Source organism: Oncorhynchus keta, chromosome 22 (genome assembly GCF_023373465.1).
Source record: "Oncorhynchus keta strain PuntledgeMale-10-30-2019 chromosome 22, Oket_V2, whole genome shotgun sequence".
NCBI classification, from domain to species: Eukaryota; Metazoa; Chordata; class Actinopteri; order Salmoniformes; family Salmonidae; genus Oncorhynchus; species Oncorhynchus keta.
Window position 1 is genome coordinate 7,671,223 of NC_068442.1, and position 24,285 is coordinate 7,695,507.

Genomic DNA, 24,285 nt, shown 5'->3' on the forward strand with positions numbered 1-24,285 from the left:
ACATTGGCATATGTAAATGTTGAGACTGTTGAATGCCTCATTGAAAAACTAACAACAAAGACACATTCACAGAAGCACAATCCCTGTCATCCTGTATACTTCTCACACATATTAGAAGTCTACAATTACATACAATACAGTATGGCCAATTTGGCATGGGCCACTAAACTATGGTGTCGACATAGTGATGCTGTACTTTGTAAAGACCTGTCATTCTTGCAGCACCATCTAGTGGTGAAAATATAACTTACTAAAAATCATAAACATAAATCTTCTGATGACACTTTTGAGGTCCACAGAAGTTGCCTTTAAAAAGGTGAATGAAAAAATTGTATGACTCCTAAATATATATTTTTTATTTCCAAGGATGTTTTTTGTTGTTGTTTTTACCAGCTAGACTTGTTAAACAAAGACATGTACATGTATTGTATAGCTTAAATGAAACGATTCAGAAACAGAATCTCACGATAAAATATGCTTTCTTTTTTTTTCTCCCTAAATTGGTGATTAACAAAACGATAACATACCATTGTGACTAACACAAATATCAAATAGATTGGATACTAAAGGATTACATTAGAATTAATGGTAGCTACATGAGACTGAAAATAAATATTGTTGTCAGTGATTCTACTACTCGTCATTGTTAAGGGATAGTTATAGTTGCTTGCTAACATATCTCAAGTTTAAAAAAGTAGCATAAATATCTGGCAGATTTCACACAAACAACAAATAAGAGCATAAAATGAAGTATATAAAAGCTCAACTGTTTAAAAAAGACAATGTTTTTCTGACTTTGGAAAAGAAACCCGGGAGACTTGATGACATCATGTCATCTTTTCCGGTATTACAAAAGCTTATTAAAATACTTATTTTTGAAACGGTGTACAAAGTATTTTAAGAACATGGTCATTGTCAAGTGCTTTCTCTTCTGGCTCAAAAAAAAAAAAAAAAAACTCAAACTTCTGACATATAAAATCCAAAATACATTTCTACATGACAGATGATGTAATGATGTGTTTTGTCTCCAGAATAACCTCAAAACAACGAAAGGCATTCATGCATAGCATATTGAACAGCTAAATTGTAGGCATGAGCAAGTTAGTAACATTATTTATTAGAATAGACCTTAAAATGCATGTGATTTTGAAGCATACTCCACCATATATGCAAATTTGCAAAGCACCACAACACTGACAGTCCATTCTGTATTTGCTGTGTATTTAGACAAAATACATTCCTTTGACTCTGGATATGTGTAGAAATATATAGATGGGTTAGCTGATATCAAGAAAATGTCTGTGTGGTGCTGTGATTCTGGATAGATAGAGAGCAACAATGACAGGAAGCTGCCGTGTGGGGAATCATAGGTGGCTTGTATCAGCTACTTTTCATTTGTTCTTGATGTCTTGTTTTGAGGGGTCATGGCTAAAATGTACTAGCTAGGTAACCAACAACTAACAATGCATTTGAGAGACAACAAGTGCTCATTGTGCAAATGTGCAGTTGAAGTCGGAAGTTTACATACTCCTTAACCAAATACATTTAAAAACTCTGTTTTTCATCATTCCTGACATTTAATCCTAGTAAAGATTCCATGTCTTAGGTCAGTTAGGATCACCACTTTATTTTAAGAATGTGAAATGTCAGAATAATAGTAGAGAGAATGATTTATTTCAGCTTTTATTTATTTCATCACATTCCCAGTGGGTCAGAAGTTTACATATACTCAATTAGTGTTTACCCTTCCACAAGCAAGTTGAGTGAATTTTGGCCCATTCCTCCTGACAGAGCTGGTGTAACGTCAGGTTTGTAGGCTTCCTTGCTCGCACACGCTTTTTCAGTTCTGCCCACAAATTTTCTATAGGATTGAGGTCAGGGCTCGGTGATGGCCACTCCAATATTTGTTGAATTTGTTGACATTAAGCCATTTTGCCACAACTTTGGAAGTATGCTTGGGATCATTGTCCATTTGGAAGACCCATTTGTGACCAAGTTTTAACTTCCTGACTGATGTCTTGAGATGTTGCTTCAATATATATACATAATTTTCCTACCTCATGATGCCATCTATTTTGTGAAGTGCACCAGTGCCTCCTGCAGCAAAGCACCCCCACAGCATGATGCTGTCACCCCCGTGCTTCACAGTTGGGATGGTGATCTTTGGCTTGCAAGCCTCCCCCTTTTTCCTCCAAACATAACAATGGTCATTATGGCCAAACAGTTATATTTTTGTGTCATCAGACCAGAGGACATTTCTCCAAAAAGTACGATCTTTGTCCCCATGTGCAGTTGCAAACCGTAGTCTTTTTTTTAATGGCAGTTTTGGAGCAGTGGCTTCTTCCTTGCTGAGTGGCCTTTCAGGTTGTCGATAAAGGACTCGTTTTACTGTGGATTTAGATCCTTTTGTACCCGTTTCCTCCAGCATCTTCACAAGGTCTTTTGCTGTTGTTCTGGGATTGATTTGCACTTTTCGCACCAAAGTACGTTCATCTCTAGGAGACAGAACGCATCTCCTTCCTGAGCGGTTTGACGGCTGCGTGGTCCCATGGTGTTTATACTTGCGTACTATAGCTTGTACAGATGAACGTGGTACCTTCAGGCATTTGGAAATTACTCCCAAGGATGAACCAGAGTTATGGAGGTCTACAATTTATTATCTGAGGTCTTGACTGATTTCTTTTGATTTTCCCATGATGTCAAGCAAAGAGGCACTGTTTGAAGGTAGGCCTTGAAATACATCCACAGGTACACCTCCAATTGACTCAAATGATGTCAATTAGCCTATCGGAAGCTTCTAAAGCCATGACATCATTTTCTGGAATTTTGCAAGCTGTTTAAAGGCACAGTCAACTTAGTGTATGTAAACTTCTGACCCACTGGAATTGTGATACAGTGAAATATAAGTGAAATAATCTGTCTATAAATGATTTTTGTAAAAATTACTTGTGTCATGCACAAAGTAAATGTCCTAACCGACTTGCCAAAACTATAGTTGGTTAACAATAAATTTGTGGAGTGGTTGAAAAACGAGTTCTAATGACTCCCAACCTAAGTTTATGTAAACTTCCGACTTCAATTGTATATATGTTTTCAATAAACATTGGAGACGAAATATAGTTGACATGTCAACAATTAAGCCAACCCCGTCTGTTCTGCACCATAATCGCGCACGCATCGGTTTTGTTGCTAAAACAACCAACTAGTCTTATTGCCATGGTGATAAAATAATTGAGTCGTTCATCACAGTCTGGCCATGGACAGAAGTATGGTACTTTCTAGACACAAATCATAAGAACTACCAACCACTGACCATGAACACTAACAACTGAACCCTCCCCCTAACCTTACACCTGTCCTTACCCCTAAATGAAAAACAAAAATATGCTCATAAAATGTTGATATTTATTATCTTGCCAAAATGTTCCTTTCTATCATGACCATCTAGTGACTAGCGACTTCAACCTGTGGTGTGGTCTGAAGGGGTTGTGTCCTGCCTCAGTGGGAGGAGCTACGGTCGTTGGCCACGTCCTGTAATCTGCGGAGCAGGGCCGTCTGGCTGTCCGGACACACCCTCTTGGGCGATGGCTCTTCCTCAAGCTGCATGCTGCGCTTCTTGGTGGGCGTCTCCCCGGTGCGGATCATACTGTTGATCTCCGCCAGGCGCTGCACAGACAGAGATAGAAATCATAGACACAGGTCAGGGGGGGGTTCATCATCATCACACGTCAGGTATGGTATGATTAAAGACTCACTGTCAGGGTTTGAAAAGTACTGTGCTGAATCAACATTAACCAGCATACATTGTGTGCATGAGTATGTGTATGTACTTGTGACTCACGTTGGATGGGCTGCTGCAGATGTAGTAGAAGATCTTGTCCCGTGCGGTAGTGGAGGGGGTGGGGGGGCTTCCAGTAGTCTTGTGGGGGGAGATGTAGATCGAGTGGTTGTGGGACAGAAGGACCCTGCGAGGGGAGCTGGTCCTCAGGGAGGGGTACGGGCACAGGGGAGGAGACTGCACCTGTCACAAAAACATTATAAGAGCATAGGCAGATACCTATTCAAAACATACATTACATTTGTTAATGTCATTTTCCTCTCCATCCCTCACTCTCTACCTCTATCCTCTCTTGCTTTTAACAAATAGGTTTGCAGAATAGAGTGAAGTTTGTAAAGATACTAGCAAGAGCAGTGTGCGGGATTCTCTTTTCTTCTAAGTTTGTAAACAAAACTCCTACTTTTTCTCCTCTTTCATCTCTCCCTTTCCTATCTTTCTCTCATTTCCTCCCTTGCAACCCCTGTTCCAAGCTCCCCCCACCCACTCCCTCCCTCTCACTCACTCACCCCTGCAGAGGGCGAGCTGGGCGAGTAGCGGAGGGCAAAGTGACGCATCTGTTTGATGTAGACCCGGTTGTAGAAGTGGATGAGGTCTCCTCGCTCCTCCTCCCCCACCACTCCCCCCTCCTTATCCTGCTCCTGGGAGGGAGGGAAGGATGAGGAGGTGGAGGGGGCCAGGGTGGGGGTGGATGGAATGTTGCCAGGCTGCGAGGCAGGTAGGGTGCTGGTGGAACACATGGGCACCGGGCTGCTGTCTCCACTCCCTGAAGGGGGTAAAGAGTGAGGGAGGGGGGAAATAGACAGAGGGAGGGGAGAAGAGGTCCAGGAAAGAGTTTGCGTCTCAACATGTAACCCAGATCTAACACAGTGTATGTGTGTGTGTGTTCTTACCCTGCTTCTGGCTGTTGTCTGTGGGAGAGCTCTGTGTGTTTCCCACACTGCTGCCCGAGAGACGTTTCTTCTTCCCAGAGATCAACACACTCCGGTATACCTGGTAAAGAAAATCACACACAACCAGTGGTTCCAGGGCTGCCGGAAAAGGTGTGGTGAGGTGTAATTTGCACTTTTCAATCAGTTTAATACATTGACGCAAAGCATTAAAGATGGAGGAAAAGTGCTGTTTTTTGGACCGATTTGCCTCATGATTTGTAAATTTGACCACAATTTATCTGTCCTTCACATCGGAGTGCTGCTGTAGGCTCTTTGCGTGTCTTGACCAATCAGATTCATGGAAAACGCAGGTCACGCCGGGCCGGGAACAACACTCAAGGCGCTCTCTCCACTTTCCTCCGGTATTTATTTAGCAAGCATCACCCCTGACAGACACAAGCAGAAACTCTTACATAAATGTAGCAGCCTATACACCTAAACATTAGCGATCTTACACTCTGTAATACATAGAAAGGAGACCATTTTTCAGTCTAATCAACTGTAGGCTACTAACAACAGCAGCTGCATAGACCCCTTTCGGTTTTTGCAAACATTCCAGCATGAGGGCGATGCGCGCAAGATGGTGGCAGAACAAGGGGGAGTTCTAATAGAACGCCAGCAAAAGAAGCCTCTATTTACGTGTTGATTATGAGTGCATTTCACACTACTTTTGGATCATAATTGGATTAGCATTAGCATTCTAGCTTTCAACTGCTGCATCAAAACTAGTTATTTTGCAAAGATCACAAACAACTATAATCTTAGCGACTGTTCAAGCAAGAATCAAAACATCATTGTAAGTGTATGAGAAGTGATAAAAACTTAAATCTAGGCTACGTTGAATGGGCACAGATGGCGATGGCTTTCTCACTGCCACCAAGAGTTGTGTGCAGGAGTTTGGGACGTCAGTGTGTCGTGTACTGGAAAATGGTCTATAGCCTAGCCTACTATGACAGTCTGAGAACATTTCTTACTTGGCCTACAGTTGCATAGGGCAGGATTTACGATGCAAACCTGCATAAAGCAAGCTCAGCACAAGAACCCCCCCACCCCCACCCTGTCCTTCTTTAAAATATAATTCATATGAACAGGTTCAAGGTTGCTGCAGTTTGACAGGGTTTTTATCCACTCCGAGGCCAGGAGTTGTTCCAGGAGTATTTTTAAAACCATGTGACCTTAATAGAAAAACTCTGATCCATAATAGCCCGTATTAAACCATTTTTACAACAGATTAATCACGTCATACCGTGTAGGTCCAGAGTTCTACCTGGTTAGGTTACCAGATCAGGAAAAATCAAGGGCCCCAAATATAACAAAAAAAATGCCACACCACTCTGGGACCTGTGGTTCCTTGACAGCATTAGCACTATTTGTGAACATAATCCTGTGTCCAAAGGGGGAAGAAACAGTGACGCTGTCACAGTACTTTTGCCTCAGACTAGGGCTTGACGTTTTTCCTGGTCAGGTCAGGAAAATCTCCTGGCCCTAGCCATAAGAGCTATACACTAGATGACTGATAGGGGGCGCTGTATTGATGCCAACACACATTTACATTTACATTTAAGTCATTTAGCAGACGCTCTTATCCAGAGCGACTTACAAATTGGTGCATTCACCTTATGACACACCTCCATCTTGCCACTCCCACACCATTGTCAAAAATATTTTGGAAGCTATAGAACTGCCTTTATTAAATGTCTACATTTGTTTTTGCCAAGTTCATTCTATTACAGACACCTTAATACATACTTTTAAATTATATGTGAGGTAAACGCACACACACACACACACACACATACATACATACATACATACATACATACATACATACATACATACATACATACATACATACATACATACATACATACATGTATGTAAGTTTAGACACCTACTCATTCAAGGGTTTTTTACTTTACTTTTACTGTGTTCTACATTGTAGAATAATAGTAAACACATCAAAACCATGAAATAACACATTGAATCATGTAGTAACCAAAAACATGTTGTTGAACTGTTCTTGCCATAATATGGACTTAGCCCTATTTGGTAAAAGACCATCTTCTGTATACCACCCATACCTTGTCAACAACTGATTGGCTCAAATGCATTAAGAAGGAAAGAAATTCCACAAATTAACTTTTAACAAGGCACACCTGTTAATTGAAATGCAATCCAAGTGACTACCTCATGATGCCGGTTGAGAGAATGCCAAGAGTGTGCAAAGCTGTCATCAAGGCAAAGGGTGACTACTTTGAAGGATCTAAAATAGAAAATATATTTCATTTTTTTGGTTACTACATGATTCCATGTGTGTTATTTAATAGTTTTGATGTCTTCACTACTATTCTACAATGTAGAAAATAGTCATAATAAAGAACACGTCAAATCAAATCCCATGTTATTTGTCACATGCTCCAAATAAAACAGTGAAATGCTTACTTGCAATCCCTTAACCAACAATGCAGTTCAAGAAAAAGTTAAGAAAATATTTACTAAATAAAGTAAAAATAAAAAGTACTACAAAATAACGAGGCGATATACAGGGGGTACCGGTACCGAGTCAATGTGCGGGGGTACAGGTTAGTCAAGTTATTTTGTACATGTGGGTAGGGGTAAAGTGACTATGCATAGATAATAAACAACAAGTAGCAGCAGTGTAAAAACAAAGGGGGGTCAATGTGAATAGTCCGGGTGGCCATTTGAGTAATTAATTGTTCAGCGGTCTAATGCCTTGGGGTAGAATCTGTTAAGGAGCCTTTTTAAACGTCTTGCTCTCATCGACTATCGAGAGCGTGATCACACAATTGTCCGGAACGGCTGGTGCTCTCATGTATGGTTCAGTGTTGCTTGCCTCAAAGCGAGCTAAAAAGGCAATTTAGCTCATCTGGTAGACTTCTGTCACTGGGCAGCTCGTGGCTGGGTTTCCCATTGTGGTCTGTAATAGTTTTCAAGCCCTGCCACATCCGACGAGCGTCAGAGCCGGTGTAGTAGGATTCAATGTATTGGTGATTTGCCTGTTTGATAGTTCGTCTGAGGGCGTAACGGGATTTCTTATAAGCGCCCTGATTAGTGTCCCGTTCCTTGTCTGAGGGCTGTATTGAGAGAGTCACTGGTACTTCCTGTTTTAGTTTTTGCTTGTAAGCAGGAATCAGAAGGATACAATTATGTTCAGATTTGGCAAAAGGAGGGTGAGGGAGAGCTTTGTATGCGTCTCTGTGTGTGGAATAATGGTGGTTTAGAGTTTTTTTCCCCCTCTGGTTGCACGTGACATGCTGGTAGAAATGTTGTAAATTTGATAAGTTTGCCAGCATTAAGGTCCACAGCCACTAGGAGCGCCTGTTTGCTTATGGCCTTATACAGCTCGTTGAGTGCGGTCTTAGTGCCAGCATCGGTTTGTGGTGGTAAATAGACAGCTATGAATAATATAGATGAGAAGTCTCTTGCTAGTGTGGTCTACAGCTTATCATGAGGTACTCTACCTCAGGCGTGTAATACCTTGAGACTTCTTTAATATTAGAAATCGCACACCAGCTGTTATTCACAAACAGACACACACCCCTGCCCCTCGTCTTAATAGACGTAGCTTCTCAGTCCTGCCGCTGTTAGGAATACCCAGCCAGCTCTATAGTATCTGTGTCATCGTTCAGCCACAACCCGGTGAAACATAAGATATTACAGTTTATAGTTGGTAGGATATTCTTAAATCGTAGATCATCCATTTTTTTCCCCAGCGATTGCATGTTGGCCAAAAGTACGGACGGTAGCAGAAGTTTACTCATTTGCCTACGAATTATCAGAAGGCAGCCCGACCTCCACCCCCCTTTTCTCCATCTTTTCTTCACGCAAATGTCGGGAGTTTGGGTCTGGTCTCGAGAAAGCAGTATATCCTTCACGTCGGACTCATTAAAGAAAAAATCTTTGTCCAGTTCGAGGTGAGTAATCGCTGTTCTGATGTCCAGAAGCTCATTTCGGTCATAGAAGACGGTAGCAGCAACATTATGTACAAAATAATAATTTAAAAAAAGTTACAAACAAGACAACAAGAACATTTAAAAAAATAGCACAGTTAGTTAGGCAGCCATTCCCTCCGGCGCCATTATTCGTCGGAGGGGATGAATGAGTAGGTGTGTCCAACCTTTTGACTGGTACGTATATATACACACATACATGTCTGAATACTTTCCAAATGCACTGTACATCATTGCATAAGGCCCTACTAACAGTACTCACGCTGCTGCTGGCCTGGGGCTGAGAGCGGTAGCACTTCATGATGTTCTGGAAAGACTTGTCCTCTTTGGTCACCTGCACAACAGTAGAAACACATATACACAGCATGCTACACACACTTCCTGCGACCTTACACACCCACAGTTTATACACACCATGCACGCACGCACATCCATATCCCGCTTCCCACAGAAACAATCCCAATCCGTCCAGGATTTTGCGATTCTGCTCAATTTTGACCAATCGCCAAACTATTACTACATAAAACAGTCAAATCATCGCAATATTATCGCATATAACTGTCGGATCACCACACTACAAAAAGAAGGCTCGCAATTTTAACCAATCACAACACTGTTACCGCATAAATGGTTCAATCAAGCAACACGTCAACAAATGAAATGTTTCCCTCGTCAGTGCATTTTCGTGACAAAAACCTTTCACATTGCCGCAGCAAAATCAAGCATTTTGGCCCGCAACGATCACAAACAAAGTTCGATGACACCCTGGAGGGACTGACATCACCCCCCCCCCACACACACTCTAACCCTACCTTGGTCATGACATAAACTGCACACATGAGGAGCTGGTCTAGGTGTCGGTCCATCATGAGCTCTGTGCATTGCACCAGGGAATACTCAAAACACGTCCAGATCTTCCTCCTCAGCTCACTAGAGATGTCCAGCTTGGCACACAAGTCTCTCAGACGCACACTGGCCATGTGGTACACCTGTTGGTGGTACAGAGCAGGCACAAAACAGTACCAGGGTTTAAGTAATATATAATAATAATAATATATGCCATTTAGCAGACGCTTTTATCCAAAGCGACTTACAGTCATGTGTGCATACATTCTACGTATGGGTGGTCCCGGGAATCGAACCCACTACCCTGGCGTTACAAGCGCCATGCTCTACCAACTGAGCTACAAAAATCCATCATTCATGGTAATAAATGCTACAGTTGTGGGGTTCTTAAAAGTTGCATATGGCACAGAGAGCAGAAACAGAATACTAGGATGGATTTAAACTATTCTGAACCAAAAAAATGAAACGCAACATGCAACAATTTCAAAGATTTTACTGAGTTACAGTTCACATAAGGAAATCAGTCAATTGAAATAAATTAATTGGGCCCTGATATATGGATTTCACATGACTGGAAAGGGGTTCAGCCATAGGTACACCCACTTGGGAGCCAGGCCCAGCCAATCAGAATAAGTTTTAACCCACAAAAGGGTTTTATTACAGACAGAAATACTCCTCAGTATCATCAGCTGTCGACGATCCTGCAGATGAAGAAGCCGGACGTAGAGGTCCTGGGCTGGCGTGGTTACATGTGGTCTGCAGTTGTGAGGTCAGTTGGACGTACTGCCAAATTCTCTAAAACACTGTTGGAGGCGGCTTGTGGTAGAGAAATGAACATTCAATTTTCTGGCAACAGCTCTGGTGGACATTCCTGCAGTCAGCATGTCAGTTGCATGCTCCCTCAACTTGAGACATCTGTGGCATTGTGTTGTGACAAAACTCAGTACAAGGTGCACATGTGTAACGATCATGCTGTTTAATCAGCTTCTTGATATGCCACACCTGTCAGGTGAATGGATTATCTTGGCAAAGGAGAAACGCTCACTAACAGGGATTTAAACAAATATGTGCACAAAATTTGAGAGAAATAAGCTTTCTGTGCATATGGAACATTTCTGGGACCTTTTATTCCAGCTCTTGAAACATGGGACCAACATTTTACATGTTGCGTTTATATTTTTGTTCAGTATACTTCCTCCCTATCCAAATGATGAGATTAGTTATATTTCTAACGTGCCTGAACTATCCCTTTAAATTCAGTGACAAATGGAGAATATGTTTGTGTGCCCTTACCTTGCGGAAGAACAGCGAGAGGGAACCCTTTTTCTGAGGCTTGTTAGTGGACAGGACCTGGGCTGCCAGCTTCTTGATTGGTTTACTGGTGGCGGGGCTGCCCTGTGGGGCAGGACTGTTCAGGGTGGTGGTGGTCTGTGGTTGGCTGGTCAAAGTGCCAGTCAGGGACTGGGCAGACAGGGGCTGGAGCATGGCCGTGCCTTGTCCCGTCACACTCACCTGGACAGGGATGAAGGTGATGCCCCCATTCTCATTGGCTATTCCTGCAGAGGTCAGAGGGCATGAGATTTCTCATTAATAACCTGCATCAGTCAGAAACCCCACTATACAATGCATATAGGAGTCATATACAGTATCATTTGGCAGTAGGGGCAAAGGTGTACAGAAAACTATAATGTCATACTGTACAGTAATTAATCTGCAAACGTCACCTTGCACAGGTATGGTGACCGTCTGTCCGTTGTTAGCGGTAACCGTGGCCGTTGCCATAGTGACCACTGTCTGTCCGGCAGGGATGGTGGTGGTGACGATGGCCTGGGAGGTCCTGACGGTGGTGGTGGTGGTGGTGGAGGAGGGGTCCGATGGGGTATCGAAGGAAGCGTCCACAAACAGCCGTCTCCTGGCTGAGCCCGTGGGCGGGGAGCTGTAGCGGTCCAACAGGGTGGTGGGAGAGGGAGAAACACCTGGGGCGAAGTGGGGAGAGCAGAGGGAGGAGGTAACCAACTGACTACAACCTGTTGACTGACTGACTATTTGAATGAGTTATTGCACAACTGACAGACAAATTGACCTCCTGACTAGCTAACAAGCTAAATGACTAACCTTTCCCACCACTGTTGGTGCTTAGGTCAGTGCCATGGTTGTTAGGGAAGAGAGGGGCACTGCCAGCACTGCTGTCTCCGTTCCCATCCTCCAGGTGCTGCGGTGGCATCACCTGAACATCAATGAGAAAGATTGTTAATTTGTTCTGATTTCCATCCAGTCCACCTTTTTCAAGACATTGATTTCAGAGTTACTTTGGGGCCAAATGATTCGGCATGTGTGCGAGAAGTGAAACGTGGCACCATTTTCTTAGCTGTGCACGTGATGAGTAGGGTGGGGATAAGGAGGGGTGCTGTGGATGTCCTACCTCCTGGCAAGCTGGTGGCTGGTTCTTGGCCTCCCTGACGCTGTCCCACAGCGGGGATCCCCCCCTCCAGGCCAGGCTCTCCAGGACCTGCTCCTCCACCTGGTTGAGATGCTTCACTACCTCTCTGAACAAGCCCTGCTCTGCCCGTACCAGCACCTCAATCACCTGAGGTATATTACACAGATATGCATGAACGCACGCACGGAAGCACACATGCACAAACACACACAGACAAAAAGGGGAGAAAGTTACATACTGTCTAGTCACACACATAGCCTGCATCCATAATGGGTCTGCGACCAAACGACCACCCCTCATCACTGTCAAACGCTCCCTAAAACACTTCTGCGAGCAGGCCTTTCTAATCGACCAGGCCGGGATATCCTAGAATGACATTGACCTCATCCCTGGCTATTCTTTAAAAGTGCCTTCCTCACCATCTTAAATAAGCATGCCCTGTTCAAAACATTTAGAACTTGAAATAGATATAGTCCTTGGTTCACTCCAGACCTGTCTGCCCTTGACCAGCACAAAAACATCCTGTGGCGTTCTGCATTAGCATCGAACAGCCCCCGTGATATGCAACTTTTCAGGGAATTTAGGAACAATTATACACAGGCAGTTAGGAAAGCTAAGGCTAGCTTTTTCAAACAGAAATTTGCTTCCTGTAGTACTAACTCAAAAAAGTTCTGGGACACTGCAAAGTCCATGGAGAATAAGAATACCTCCTCCCAGCTGCCCACTGCTCTGAGGCAAGGAAACACTGTCACCACCGATAAATCCACTAAAATTGAGAATTTCAATAAACATTTCTCTACGGCTGGCCATACTTTCCACCTGGCTACCCCTACCCCGGTCAACTGCCCGGCACCCTCCACAGCAGTCCGCCAAAGCCCCCACCATTTCTCCTTCACCCAAATCCAGATAGCTGATGTTCTGAAAGAAAATCTGGACCCCTACAAATCAGCTGGGCTAGACCCTCTCTTTCTAAAATTATCTGCCGAAATTGTTGCAACCCCTATTACTAGCCTGTTCAACCTCTCTTTCGTATCGTCTGAGATTCCTAAAGATTGGAAAGCTGCCGCGGTCATCCCCCTCTTCAAAGGGGGTGACACACTAAACCCAAACTGCTACAGACCTATATCTATCCTACCCTGTCTTTATAAGGTCTTCGAAAGCCAAGTTAACAAACAGATTACCGACCATTTCGAATCCCACCATACCTTCTCCACTATGCAATCTGGTTTCAGAGCTGGTCATGGGTGCACCTCAGCCACGCTCAAGGTTCTAAACGACATCATAACCGCCATCGATAAGAGACATGAATGTGCAGCCGTATTCATCGACCTGGCCAAGGCTTTCGACTTTGTCAATCACCACATTCTTATTGGCAGACTCGACAGCTTTGGTTTCTCAAATGATTGCCTCGCCTGGTTTACCAACGACTTCTCAGACAGAGTTCAGTGTGTCAAATCGGAGGACCTGTTGTCCAGACCTCTGGCAGTCTCTATGGGGGTGCCACAGGGTTCAATCCTCGAGCCGACTCTCTTCTCTGTATACATCAATGCTGTTGCTCTTGCTGCTGGTGATTCTCTGATCCATCTCTACGCAGACGACACCATTCTGTATACTTCTGGCCCTTCTTTGGACACGGTGTTAACTAACCTCCAGGCAAGCTTCAATGCCATACAACTCTCCTTCCGTGGCCTCCAACTGCTCTTACATACAAGTAAAACTAAATGCATGCTATTCAACCGATCACTGCCCGCACCTGCTCGCCCGTCCAGCATCACTACTCTGGACAGCTCTGACTTAGAATACGTGGACAACTACAAATACCTAGGTGTCTGGTTAGACTGTAAACTCTCCTTCTAGACTCACATTAAGCATCTCCAATCCAAAATTAAATCTAGAATCGGTTCCTATATCACAACAAAGCATCCTTCACTCTTTCTGCCAAACTTACCCTCGTAAAACTGACCATCCTACCAATCCTTGACTTCGGTGATGTCATCTATAAAATAGCCTCCAACACTCTACTCAACAAACTGGATGCAGTCTATCCCAGTGCCATCAGTTTTGTCACCAAAGCCCCATACACTATCCACCATTGCGACCTGTTCGCTCTCGTTGGTTGGCCCTCGCTTCATACTCATCGCCAAACCCACTGGCTGCAGGTTATCTACAAGTCTCTGCTAGGTAAAGCCCCACCTATTCTCAGCTCACTGGTCACCATAGCATAACTCTTAGCACGAGCTCCAGCAGGTATATCTCACTGGTCACCCCCAAAGCCAATTCCTCCTTTGGTCGTCTTTCCTTCCAGTTCTCTGCTGCCAATGACTGGAACGAACTGCAAAAATCTCTGAAGCTGGAGACTCATATCTCCCTCACTAGCTTTAAGCACCAGCTGTCAGAGCAGCTCACAGATCACTGCACCTGTACATAGCCCATCTATCTACCTACCTCATCCCCATACTGTATTTATCTTGCTCCTTTGCACCCCAGTATCTCTACTTGCACATTCATCTTCTGCACATCTACCATTCCAGTGTGTAATTGCTATATTGTAATTACTTCGCCACCATGGCCTATTTATTGCCTTAACTCCCTTATCTTACCTCATTTGCACTCACTGTATATATACTATTGGTTCTTTTGTTCTACTGTATTATTGACTATGTTTTGTTTATCCCATATTTAACTCTGTGTGGATGTAACGTGTCGAAGTGCTATGCTTTATCTTGGCCAGGTAGCAATTGCAAATGAGAACTTGTTCTCAACTAGCCTAACTGGTTAAATAAAGGTGAAATAAATCAAATAAATAAAACACACTCATGACTAACACACACACTCGTGACTAGGACAATCACAGATACAAACACACAATGCAGATATAAGTACAAGCATGTACCTTGTAGAAGTGGTATGCGGGGAGCTGGAAGATGTGTATGACTCGTGGGAAGTCCCCTGGGGGTCGGTAGGAGAAGATGACAATCTCTAGACAGCAGGCCAGCAGAGAGCGCTGGAACACATCCTGCTCCAGAATACCCTAAGGACACACAACAGAACAAAGGGTTTATTGCTCATCCACCACAGATAACTAATTATTTTCCATATTTTACAAGCAGGACTGGCAGGGATGAAAGTGTCATAACATGCAATATCTCAACATAGAGCCCAATTTAAACATATACTGTGTACAAAACATTAGGAAACACCTTCCAAATATTGAGTTGCACCCCGTTTTGCCTTGTGAACAGCCTCAATTCGTCTGGGTGTGGACTCTACAAGGTGGCTAAAGCGTGCCTCAGGGATGCTGGCCCATGTTGTCTCCAATGCTTCCTAAAAGTGGTGTCAAGTTGGCTGGTTGTCCTTTGGGTGGTGGACCATTCATGATACACTCGGGAAACTGTTGAGCGTGAAAAACTCAGCAGCGTTGCAGTTCTTGACACACTCATACCGGTGCGCCTGGCACCTACTACTACACCCCATTCAAGGGCACTTAAATATTTTGTCTTGCTCATTCCCCCTCTGAATGACACACATACACAATCCATGTCTCAATTGTCTCAAGGCTTAAAAATCCTTCTTTTACCCGTCTCCTCACCTTCATCTACACTGAATGAAGTGGATTTAACAAGTGACATCAATAAGGGATCATAGCTTTCCCCTGGATTCACCTGGTCAGTCTGTCATGGATGTTAGGATGAAACAGTCAGAGATCACCAAGCGCAACATAGCTTCTGCGTGCATATCAGCTAGAAAGATGTGTCGGAATCGAGTAATTGTCTCTGGCCCCCTCCCAGTTAGGGGGAGTGATGAGCTCTACAGCAGAGTCTCACAACTCAATCGCTGGTTGAAAACTGTTTTCTGCCCCTCCCAAAAGATAGAATTTGTAGATAATTGGCCCTCTTTCTGGGACTCACCCACAAACAGGACCAAGCCTGGCCTGCTGAGGAGTGACAGACTCCATCCTAGCTGGAGGGGTGCTCTCATCTTATCTACCAACATAGACAGGGCTCTAACTCCTCTAGCTCCACAATGAAATAGGGTGCAGGCCAGGCAGCAGGCTGTTAGCCAGCCTGCCAGCATAGTGGAGTCTGCCACTAGCACAGTCAGTGTAGTCAGCTCAGCTATCACCATTGAGACCGTGTCTGTGCCTCGACCTAGGTTGGGCAAAACGAAACATGGCGGTGTTCGCCTTAGCAATCTCACTAGGATAAAGACCACCTCCATTCCAGTCATTACTGAAAGAGATCATGATACCTCACATCTCAAAATAGGGCTACTTAATGTTAGATCCCTTACTTCAAAGGCAATTATAGTCAATGAACTAATCACTGATCATAATCTTGATGTGATTGGCCTGACTGAAACATGGCTCAAGCCTGATGAATTTACTGTTTTAAATGAGGCCTCACCTCCTGGCTACACTAGTGACCATATCCCTCGTGCATCCCGCAAAGGCGGAGGTGTTGCTAACATTTACGATAGCAGATTTCAATTTACAAAAAAAAAATGACGTTTTCGTCTTTTGAGCTTCTAGTCATGAAATCTATGCAGCCTACTCAATCAATTTTTATAGCTACTGTTTACAGGCCTCCTGGGCCATATACAGCGTTTATCACTGAGTTCCCTGAATTCCTATCGGACCTTGTAGTCATAGCAGATAATATTCTAATCTTTGGTGACTTTAATATTCACATGGAAAAGTCCACAGACCCACTCCAAAAGGCTTTCGGAGCCATCATCGACTCAGTGGGTTTTGTCCAACATGTCTCTGGACCCACTCACTGTCACAGTCATACGCTGGACCTAGTTTTGTCCCATGGAATAAATGTTGTGGATCTTAATGTTTTTCCTCATAATCCTGGACTATCGGACCACCATTTTATTACGTTTGCAATTGCAACAAATAGTCTGCTCAGACCTCAACCAAGGACCATCAAAAGTCGTGCTATAAATTCACAGACAACACAAAGATTCCTTGATGCCCTTCCAGACTCCCTCTGCCTACCCAAGGACGCCAGAGGACAAAAATCAGTTAACCACCTAACTGAGGAACTCAATTTAATCTTGCGCAATACCCTAGATGCAGTTGCACCCCTAAAAACTAAAAACATTTCTCATAAGAAACTAGCTCCCTGGTACACAGAAAATACCCGAGCTCTGAAGCAAGCTTCCAGACAATTGGAACGGAAATGGCGCCACACCAAACTGGAAGTCTTCCGACTAGCTTGGAAAGATGGTACCGTGCAGTACCGAAGAGCCCTTACTGCTGCTCGATCATCCTATTTTTCTAACTTAATTGAGGAAAATAAGAACAATCCGAAATTCCTTTTTGATACTGTCGCAAAGCTAACTAAAAAGCAGCATTCCCCAAGAGAGGATGACTTTCACTTTAGCAGTGATAAATTCATGAACTTCTTTGAGGAAAAGATTATGATTATTAGAAAGCAAATCAAATTACGGACTCCTCTTTAAACCTGCGTATTCCTCCAAACCTCAGTTGTCCTGAGTCTGCACAACTCTGCCAGGGCCTAGGATCAAGAGAGACGCTCAAGTGTTTTAGTACTATATCTCTTGACACAATGATGAAAATAATCATGGCCTCTAAACCTTCAAGCTGCATACTGGACCCTATTCCAACTAAACTACTGAAAGAGCTGCTTCCTGTGCTTGGCCCTCCTATGTTGAACATAATAAATGTCTCTCTATCCACTGGATGTGTACCAAACTCACTAAAAGTGGCAGTAATAAAGCCTCTCTTGAAAAAGCCAAACCTTGACCCAGAAAATATAAAAAACTATCGGCCTATATCGAATCTTCCATTCCTCTCAAAAATTTTAGAGAAGGCTGTTGCGCAGCAACTCACTGCTTTCCTGAAGACAAACAATGTATACGAAATGCTTCAGTCTGGTTTTAGACCCCATCATAGCACTGAGACGGCACTTGTGAAGGTGGTAAATGACATTTTAATGGCATCGGACCGAGGCTCTGCATCTGTCCTCGTGCTCCTAGACCTTAGTGCTGCTTTTGATACCATCGATCATCACATTCTTTTGGAGAGATTGGAAACCCAAATTGATCTACACGGACATGTTCTGGCCTGGTTCAGATCTTATCTGTCGGAAAGATATCAGTTTGTCTCTGTGAATGGTTTGTCCTCTGACAAATCAACTGTAAATTTCGGTGTTCCTCAAGGTTCCGTTTTAGGACCACTATTGTTTTCACTATACATTTTACCTCTTGGGGATGTTATTCGAAAACATAATGTTCATTTTCACTGCTATGCGGATGACACACAGCTGTACATTTCAATGAAACATGGTGAAGCCCCAAAATTGCCCTCGCTAGAAGCATGTGTTTCAGACATAAGGAAGTGGATGGCTGCAAACTTTCTACTATTAAACTCGGACAAAACAGAGATGCTTGTTCTAGGTCCCAAGAAACAAAGAGATCTTCTGTTGAATCTGACAATTAATCTTAATGGTTGTACAGTCGTCTCAAATAAAACTGTGAAGGACCTCCGCGTTACTCTGGACCCTGATCTCCCTTTTGAAGAACATATCAAGACCATTTCGAGGACAGCTTTTTTCCATCTACGTAATATTGCAAAAATCAGAAACTTTCTGTCCAAAAATGATGCAGAAAAATTAATCCATGCTTTTGTCACTTCTAGGTTAGACTACTGCAATGCTCTACTTTCCGGCTACCCGGATAAAGCACTAAATAAACTTCAGTTAGTGCTAAATATGGCTGCTAGAATCCTGACTAGAACCAAAAAATTTGATCATATTACTCCAGTGCTAGCCTCTCTACACTGGCTTCCTGTCAAAGCAAGGGCTGATTTTAAGGTTTTACTGCTAACCTACAAAGCATTACATGGCTCCTACCTATCTCTCTGATTTGGTCCTGCCGTACATACCTACACGTACGCTATGGTCACAAGACGCAGGCCTCCTAATTGTCCCTAGAATTTCTAAGCAAACAGCTGGAGGCAGGGCTTTCTCCTATAGAGCTCCATTTTTATGGAACGGTCTGCCTACCCATGTCAGAGAAGCAAACTCGGTATCAACCTTTAAGTCTTTACTGAAGACTCATCTCTTCAGTGGGTCATATGATTGAGTGTAGTCTGGCCCAGGATTGGGAAGGTGAACGGAAAGGCTCTGGAGCAACGAACCGCCTTTGCTGTCTCTGCCTGGCCGGTTCCCCTCTTCCACTGGGATTCTCTGCCTCTAACCCTATTACAGGGGCTGAGTCACTGGCTTACTGGGGCTCTCTCATGCCGTCCCTGCAGGGGGTGCGTCACCTGAGTGGGTTGATTCACTGTTGTGGTCATCCTGTCTGGGTTGGCGCCCCCCACTAGGGCTGTGCCGTGGCGGAGATCTTTGTGGGCTATACTCGGCCTTGTCTCAGGATGGTAAGTTGGTGGTTGAAGATATCCCTCTAGTGGTGTGGGGGCTGTGCTTTGGCAAAGTGGGTGGGGTCATATCCTTCCTGTTTGGCCCTATCCGGGGTGTCCTCGGATGGGGCCACAGTGTCTCCTGTCCCCTCCTGTCTCAGCCTCCAGTATTTATGCTGCAGTAGTTTGTGTCGGGGGGCTAGGGTCAGTTTGTTATATCTGGAGTACTTCTCCTGTCCTATTCGGTGTCCTGCGTGAATCTAAGTGTGCGTTCTCTAATTCTCTCCTTCTTTCTTTCTCTCTCTCGGAGGACCTGAGCCCTAGGACCATGCCCCAGGACTACCTGACATGATGACTCCTTGCTGTCCCCAGTCCACCTGGCCATGCTGCTGCTCCAGTTTCAACTGTTCTGCCTTACTATTATTCGACCATGCTGGTCATTTATGAACATTTGAACATCTTGGCCATGTTATGTTATAATCTCCACCCGGCACAGCCAGAAGAGGACGGGCCACCCCACATATGCTCTCTCTAATTCTCTCTTTCTTTCTCTCTCTCGGAGGACCTGAGCCCTAGGACCGTGCCCCAGGACTACCTGACATGATGACTCCTTGCTGTCCCCGGTCCACCTGACTGTGCTGCTGCTCCAGTTTCAACTGTTCTGCCTTGTTATTATTCGACCATGCTGGTCATTTATGAACATTTGAACATCTTGGCCATGTTCTGTTATAATCTCCACCCGGCACAGCCAGAAGAGGACTGGCCACCCCACATAGCCTGGTTCCTCTCTAGGTTTCTTCCTAGGTTTTGGCCTTTCTAGGGAGTTTTTCCTAGCCACCGTGCTTCTACACCTGCATTGCTTGCTGTTTGGGGTTTTAGGCTCGGTTTCTGTACAGCACTTTGAGATATCAGCTGATGTACGAAGGCCTATATAAATACATTTGATTTGATTTGATTTGAAAGAGCAGGTGTTCCCGATGTTTTGTACACTCTGAAAATACAATACCGTAACTTGGACCTTTGCATAAATAATGCTTTGACGTCAATGGGAAATGTGTGTGCAATTTCTAGTTAGCTACAGCAAACTGAGCTGAGCTAGCAGGGCAGCGCAGGTGGGACTCACAGAGAGGTCCGTGTCGCCCAGTCTCTCCTTCTCCTGGTCAATGACGGCCTCCAGGGTTTTATAGTAGAGTGCCTCCGCCAGGCGGAAGTACTTCACTGCAATGTCTTTCCCCAGTCCTGCGTTCTCCTCCCCTTTGCCCTCAAAGTGCTGACAATAGACCTGGCACATGTCCTTCAGCCTAGTGGAGATGGTCTCACTTGGGTCTCTGGCACACGCCCTGGAACAAGACAGAGACAGTTACTGATAAATCACCCTCCAAACTCATACTTACACCCCTTACACTGTTATAACACCTTTCATGGCTCAAATACTAACAACCTGAAATGAAAATAGACAACTGAACTCTTCCGTGTGGTAACAATATAAGGATGGGTGAGTATTTGAAAAGGTAAGGCCTTTCCAATACATAAAACACTAAATAATAACAATCTGTATGTGGTTCACACACACAGAATGTGGAATCTGACTTGCCACCCAAGGGGCCCCTCCAGAGATTTTGAGTTAGGTTGTCTCTGAATATATTGATAATTTTGACAAAGATGCACACCTTCAGCAAGACTCATCAATCTCACCGGAGAAAGAATACAATACGAGCAGGGGCAAACAGCGCCCCTCTGTCTTTGTATGTGTAGCTCATGTATCTGATGCCATCTGGCCAAAAAGAGTATGACATGTTATATTATTTTTGACCAGACAGCATCAGATACATGGGCTACAGATGCTAAGATGGAGGGGCGCTGTTTGCCTCGCTCGGATGCTTTCTCTGTTGAATTAGACTCAGCCTCTTGCAAATCGAAGGAGAATGATGAAACATGGATAGACACAAATGAGAAATCGCATTAGAAAAAGGGTTTATTTTTTTATTGTAACATTTTTGGGGGACGCCTGGCTTCCTTTGGCATCCATGAACACACACCACTGAATGTCATTATACTGATGGTGTTTGTAATAGGATGTCCCTTTCCATTCAAGTGGTGGGTGCACAGTGCACCGTTCGGATGCTAGACTTATTTTGGAGTAGACGAAAGTGCATAGGTAACCTACATTTTGAAGTGATTTGTTAAGACAATTGGGGGAAAACTGGTTGTGTTCATGACACATTAAAAGGTAACACATTTTTACAGTTAAATTACATGTCTTTACCACGAAGTCCATTAAAAACAAAGTACACACATAGGAGGTCCTGTTAAATTAAAAAAATAGAGACCCTCTAAATGTCACGGTATAATAAGCACTTTGGATGCCACTTTCAAGAGAATTTACTACGGTATGCTAATACCCTTATATAAAATCACAACCTTGAATACAAACACTGTAACAAGGCTTTTGGTTTAATTGATTTATGATTTATTGAACAGGGAAATGTACCAAACCTAAGCTGAAGCATTTCACCTTGCTTCGATTAAGGTTAAAAATGTTTTGGCCCCACAAAACTGGGTCTGTGCTCCACCTTGGCCACCCCATTAAAAAATGTTCTGGGCCACTGGTGTGGTTGTGTGCAGCTTAGAATATATTTTATTATTTGTATTGTGTGCAATACCTCAGTAAGTCTGTGAGTCTGCCACTGGGGCGGTGTTTGAGTCCTGTGAGCAGGCTGTGGAGACGGCCAACACTCTGCATGGCTGTAGATACCGGCGTGCCCAGACAGTTGTCCTGGACATACTTAAGACCCGTCAGGGGAGTAGACACCTTCAAGGCCGAGGCCTACAGGACACACCAAGGGGACATAGCAAAGGGATTACTGTACATTTTCATTGAATCCAAACTCAGACACAAGACGTGCATGTGCGTTTATGTGTTACAGTAATCATAATAACAGCAGCACATTTCATATATAACTAGCAATAATGTATAATAATAGTATAATAATGTGTGCGTCTTACAGTCAGACTGCTGTAGAGTCTGTATGCGGAGGCGTCCTGGTTCTTTACTCCCACACAGAGACAGGGGCCTGGTGTGCCAATGTCTTCATTGGCCCCCTCTCCCAGGAAGATCCTCTCATCCAGACCCCCTGTGGCTAGAACATGCTCCTCGTACACACGCCCCATGGACGCACTAGACAAACACACACACACACACACACACACACACACACACACACACACACACACACACACACACACACACACACACACACACACACACACGCACACACACACACACACACACACACACACACACACACACACACACAAATACACTGAGTATACCGAACACTAGGAACACATTGACCCTCAGAACAGCCTAAATTTGTCTCAATTGTCTCCAGGCTTAAAATTCATTCTTTAACCTATCTTCCCTTCATCTACACTGATTGAAGTGGATTTAAGTGACATCAATAAGGGATCATGGCTTTCACCTGGTCAGTCTATTTCATGGAAAGAGCAGGTGTTCTTAATGTTTTGTACACTCAGTGTATATGAAACGTTGAATATTACTCAGAAGACTATCAATATCTGCTCTGTGAAGAGAGACAAGATAAGGTTTGACTTACAAACTGTCTCCAAAATTCATAGGATCGAAGAAGCCAGTCAAGCTATCTTCTTTCCCTTTGAGAATCTGTTGATGACACAGAAAATCCATGATGAGACAAGGCAGACAAGTAGATTGTGTAGGACTACGGTGTGTGTGTAGGACTGAGGTGTGTGTGTGTGTGTGTGTGTGTGTGTGTGTGTGTGTGTGTGTGTGTGTGTGTGTGTGTGTGTGTGTGTGTGTGTGTGTGTGTGTGTGTGTGTGTGTGTGTGTGTGTGTGTCTAACCTTCTTATGGAAGAGCCTCTTGATGAACGGTTTCCAGAAGTGTTCCTTGACCCCCTTGGCCTCCAGCACCAGGCCATCATGCAGTTCACACAGCTGTTCTATGAAGCAGTAAGGCCCTGCAGTAGGCTTGTAGTCCTTACTGTGGAAGTCCTCGGGAAGGCCTGTAGATCAGACGAGACATAGCAGCTTCCTGCATTAGATGCAAGTGATAAGGTATTACAGTAACTATGCAGTAACACGGAAAAGGACCCCAGAGATTGAACATACTCTACGTACGGATCATGTGAGTAACCACACATGTATGCATGCATGCCTGCACACACGTACACATGCACGGATACTGGTTGGATACTATGAATGTTGTTATCTATAGGAAGATAGGGAGGGTATATTCAGTGCATTCGGAAAGTATTCAGACCCCTTGACTTTTTCCACATGTTGTTACATTACAGCCTTATTCTACAATGGATTACATTGCCCCCCCCCCCCATACATCTACACACAATACCCCATAATGACAAAACAAAAACAGTTTTTTTTGCAATTTTTTCAAATGTAATACATTTTAAACTGAAATATCATATTTACAGGAGTTTTCAGACCCTTTACTCAGCACTTTGTTGAAGCACCTTTGGCAGCAATTACAGCCATGAGTCTTCTTGGGTATGATGCTACAAGCTTGGCACACATGTATTTGGGGAGTTTCTCCCATTCTTCTCTGCAGATCCTCTCAAACTCTGTCGGGTTGGATCTCTCATCTCTCCAGAGATGTTTGATTGGGTTCAAGTCCGGGCTCTGGCTGGGCAACTCAAGGACATTCAGAGACTTGTCCTGAAGCCACTCCGGTGTTGTCTTGGCTGTGTGCTTAGGGTCGTTGTCCTGTTAGAAGATTAACCTTCGCCCCAGTGTGAGGTCCTGAGCGCTTTGGAGCAGGTTTTCATCAAGGATCTCTCTGTACTTTGCTCTGTTCATCTTTCCCTTGATCCTGACTAG

At 44.0% G+C, this 24,285-nt stretch overlaps 1 protein-coding gene across 3 annotated transcripts in view; it reads right to left on the minus strand.

Moving 5' to 3' along the window:
- Window positions 1-462: 462 nt before the first annotated feature.
- The window catches only part of LOC118400989 (retinoblastoma-like protein 2), a 30,827-nt gene continuing 7,004 nt past the window's right edge, over window positions 463-24,285 (minus strand). Inside the window, exons 6-22 of one of the 3 annotated variants that reach the window (XM_035798059.2) lie at window positions 23,293-23,453; window positions 23,029-23,093; window positions 22,418-22,589; window positions 22,075-22,238; window positions 20,535-20,751; window positions 14,918-15,055; window positions 12,007-12,171; window positions 11,700-11,811; window positions 11,309-11,560; window positions 11,097-11,140; window positions 10,878-10,979; window positions 9,551-9,727; window positions 9,001-9,072; window positions 4,729-4,828; window positions 4,345-4,601; window positions 3,842-4,021; window positions 463-3,666 (exon numbers count right to left, since the gene is read on the minus strand). In XM_035798059.2, coding sequence (XP_035653952.1) covers window positions 3,499-3,666; window positions 3,842-4,021; window positions 4,345-4,601; window positions 4,729-4,828; window positions 9,001-9,072; window positions 9,551-9,727; window positions 10,878-10,979; window positions 11,097-11,140; window positions 11,309-11,560; window positions 11,700-11,811; window positions 12,007-12,171; window positions 14,918-15,055; window positions 20,535-20,751; window positions 22,075-22,238; window positions 22,418-22,589; window positions 23,029-23,093; window positions 23,293-23,453 — 2,546 coding nt within the window. In that variant the 3' untranslated portion in view covers window positions 463-3,498. Of the gene's footprint in view, window positions 3,667-3,841; window positions 4,022-4,344; window positions 4,602-4,728; window positions 4,829-9,000; window positions 9,073-9,550; window positions 9,728-10,877; window positions 11,141-11,308; window positions 11,561-11,699; window positions 11,812-12,006; window positions 12,172-14,917; window positions 15,056-20,534; window positions 20,752-22,074; window positions 22,239-22,417; window positions 22,590-23,028; window positions 23,094-23,292; window positions 23,454-24,285 lie in introns of all 3 variants that reach the window. The other 2 variants (XM_035798058.2, XM_035798057.2) reach the window with 2 other exon arrangements.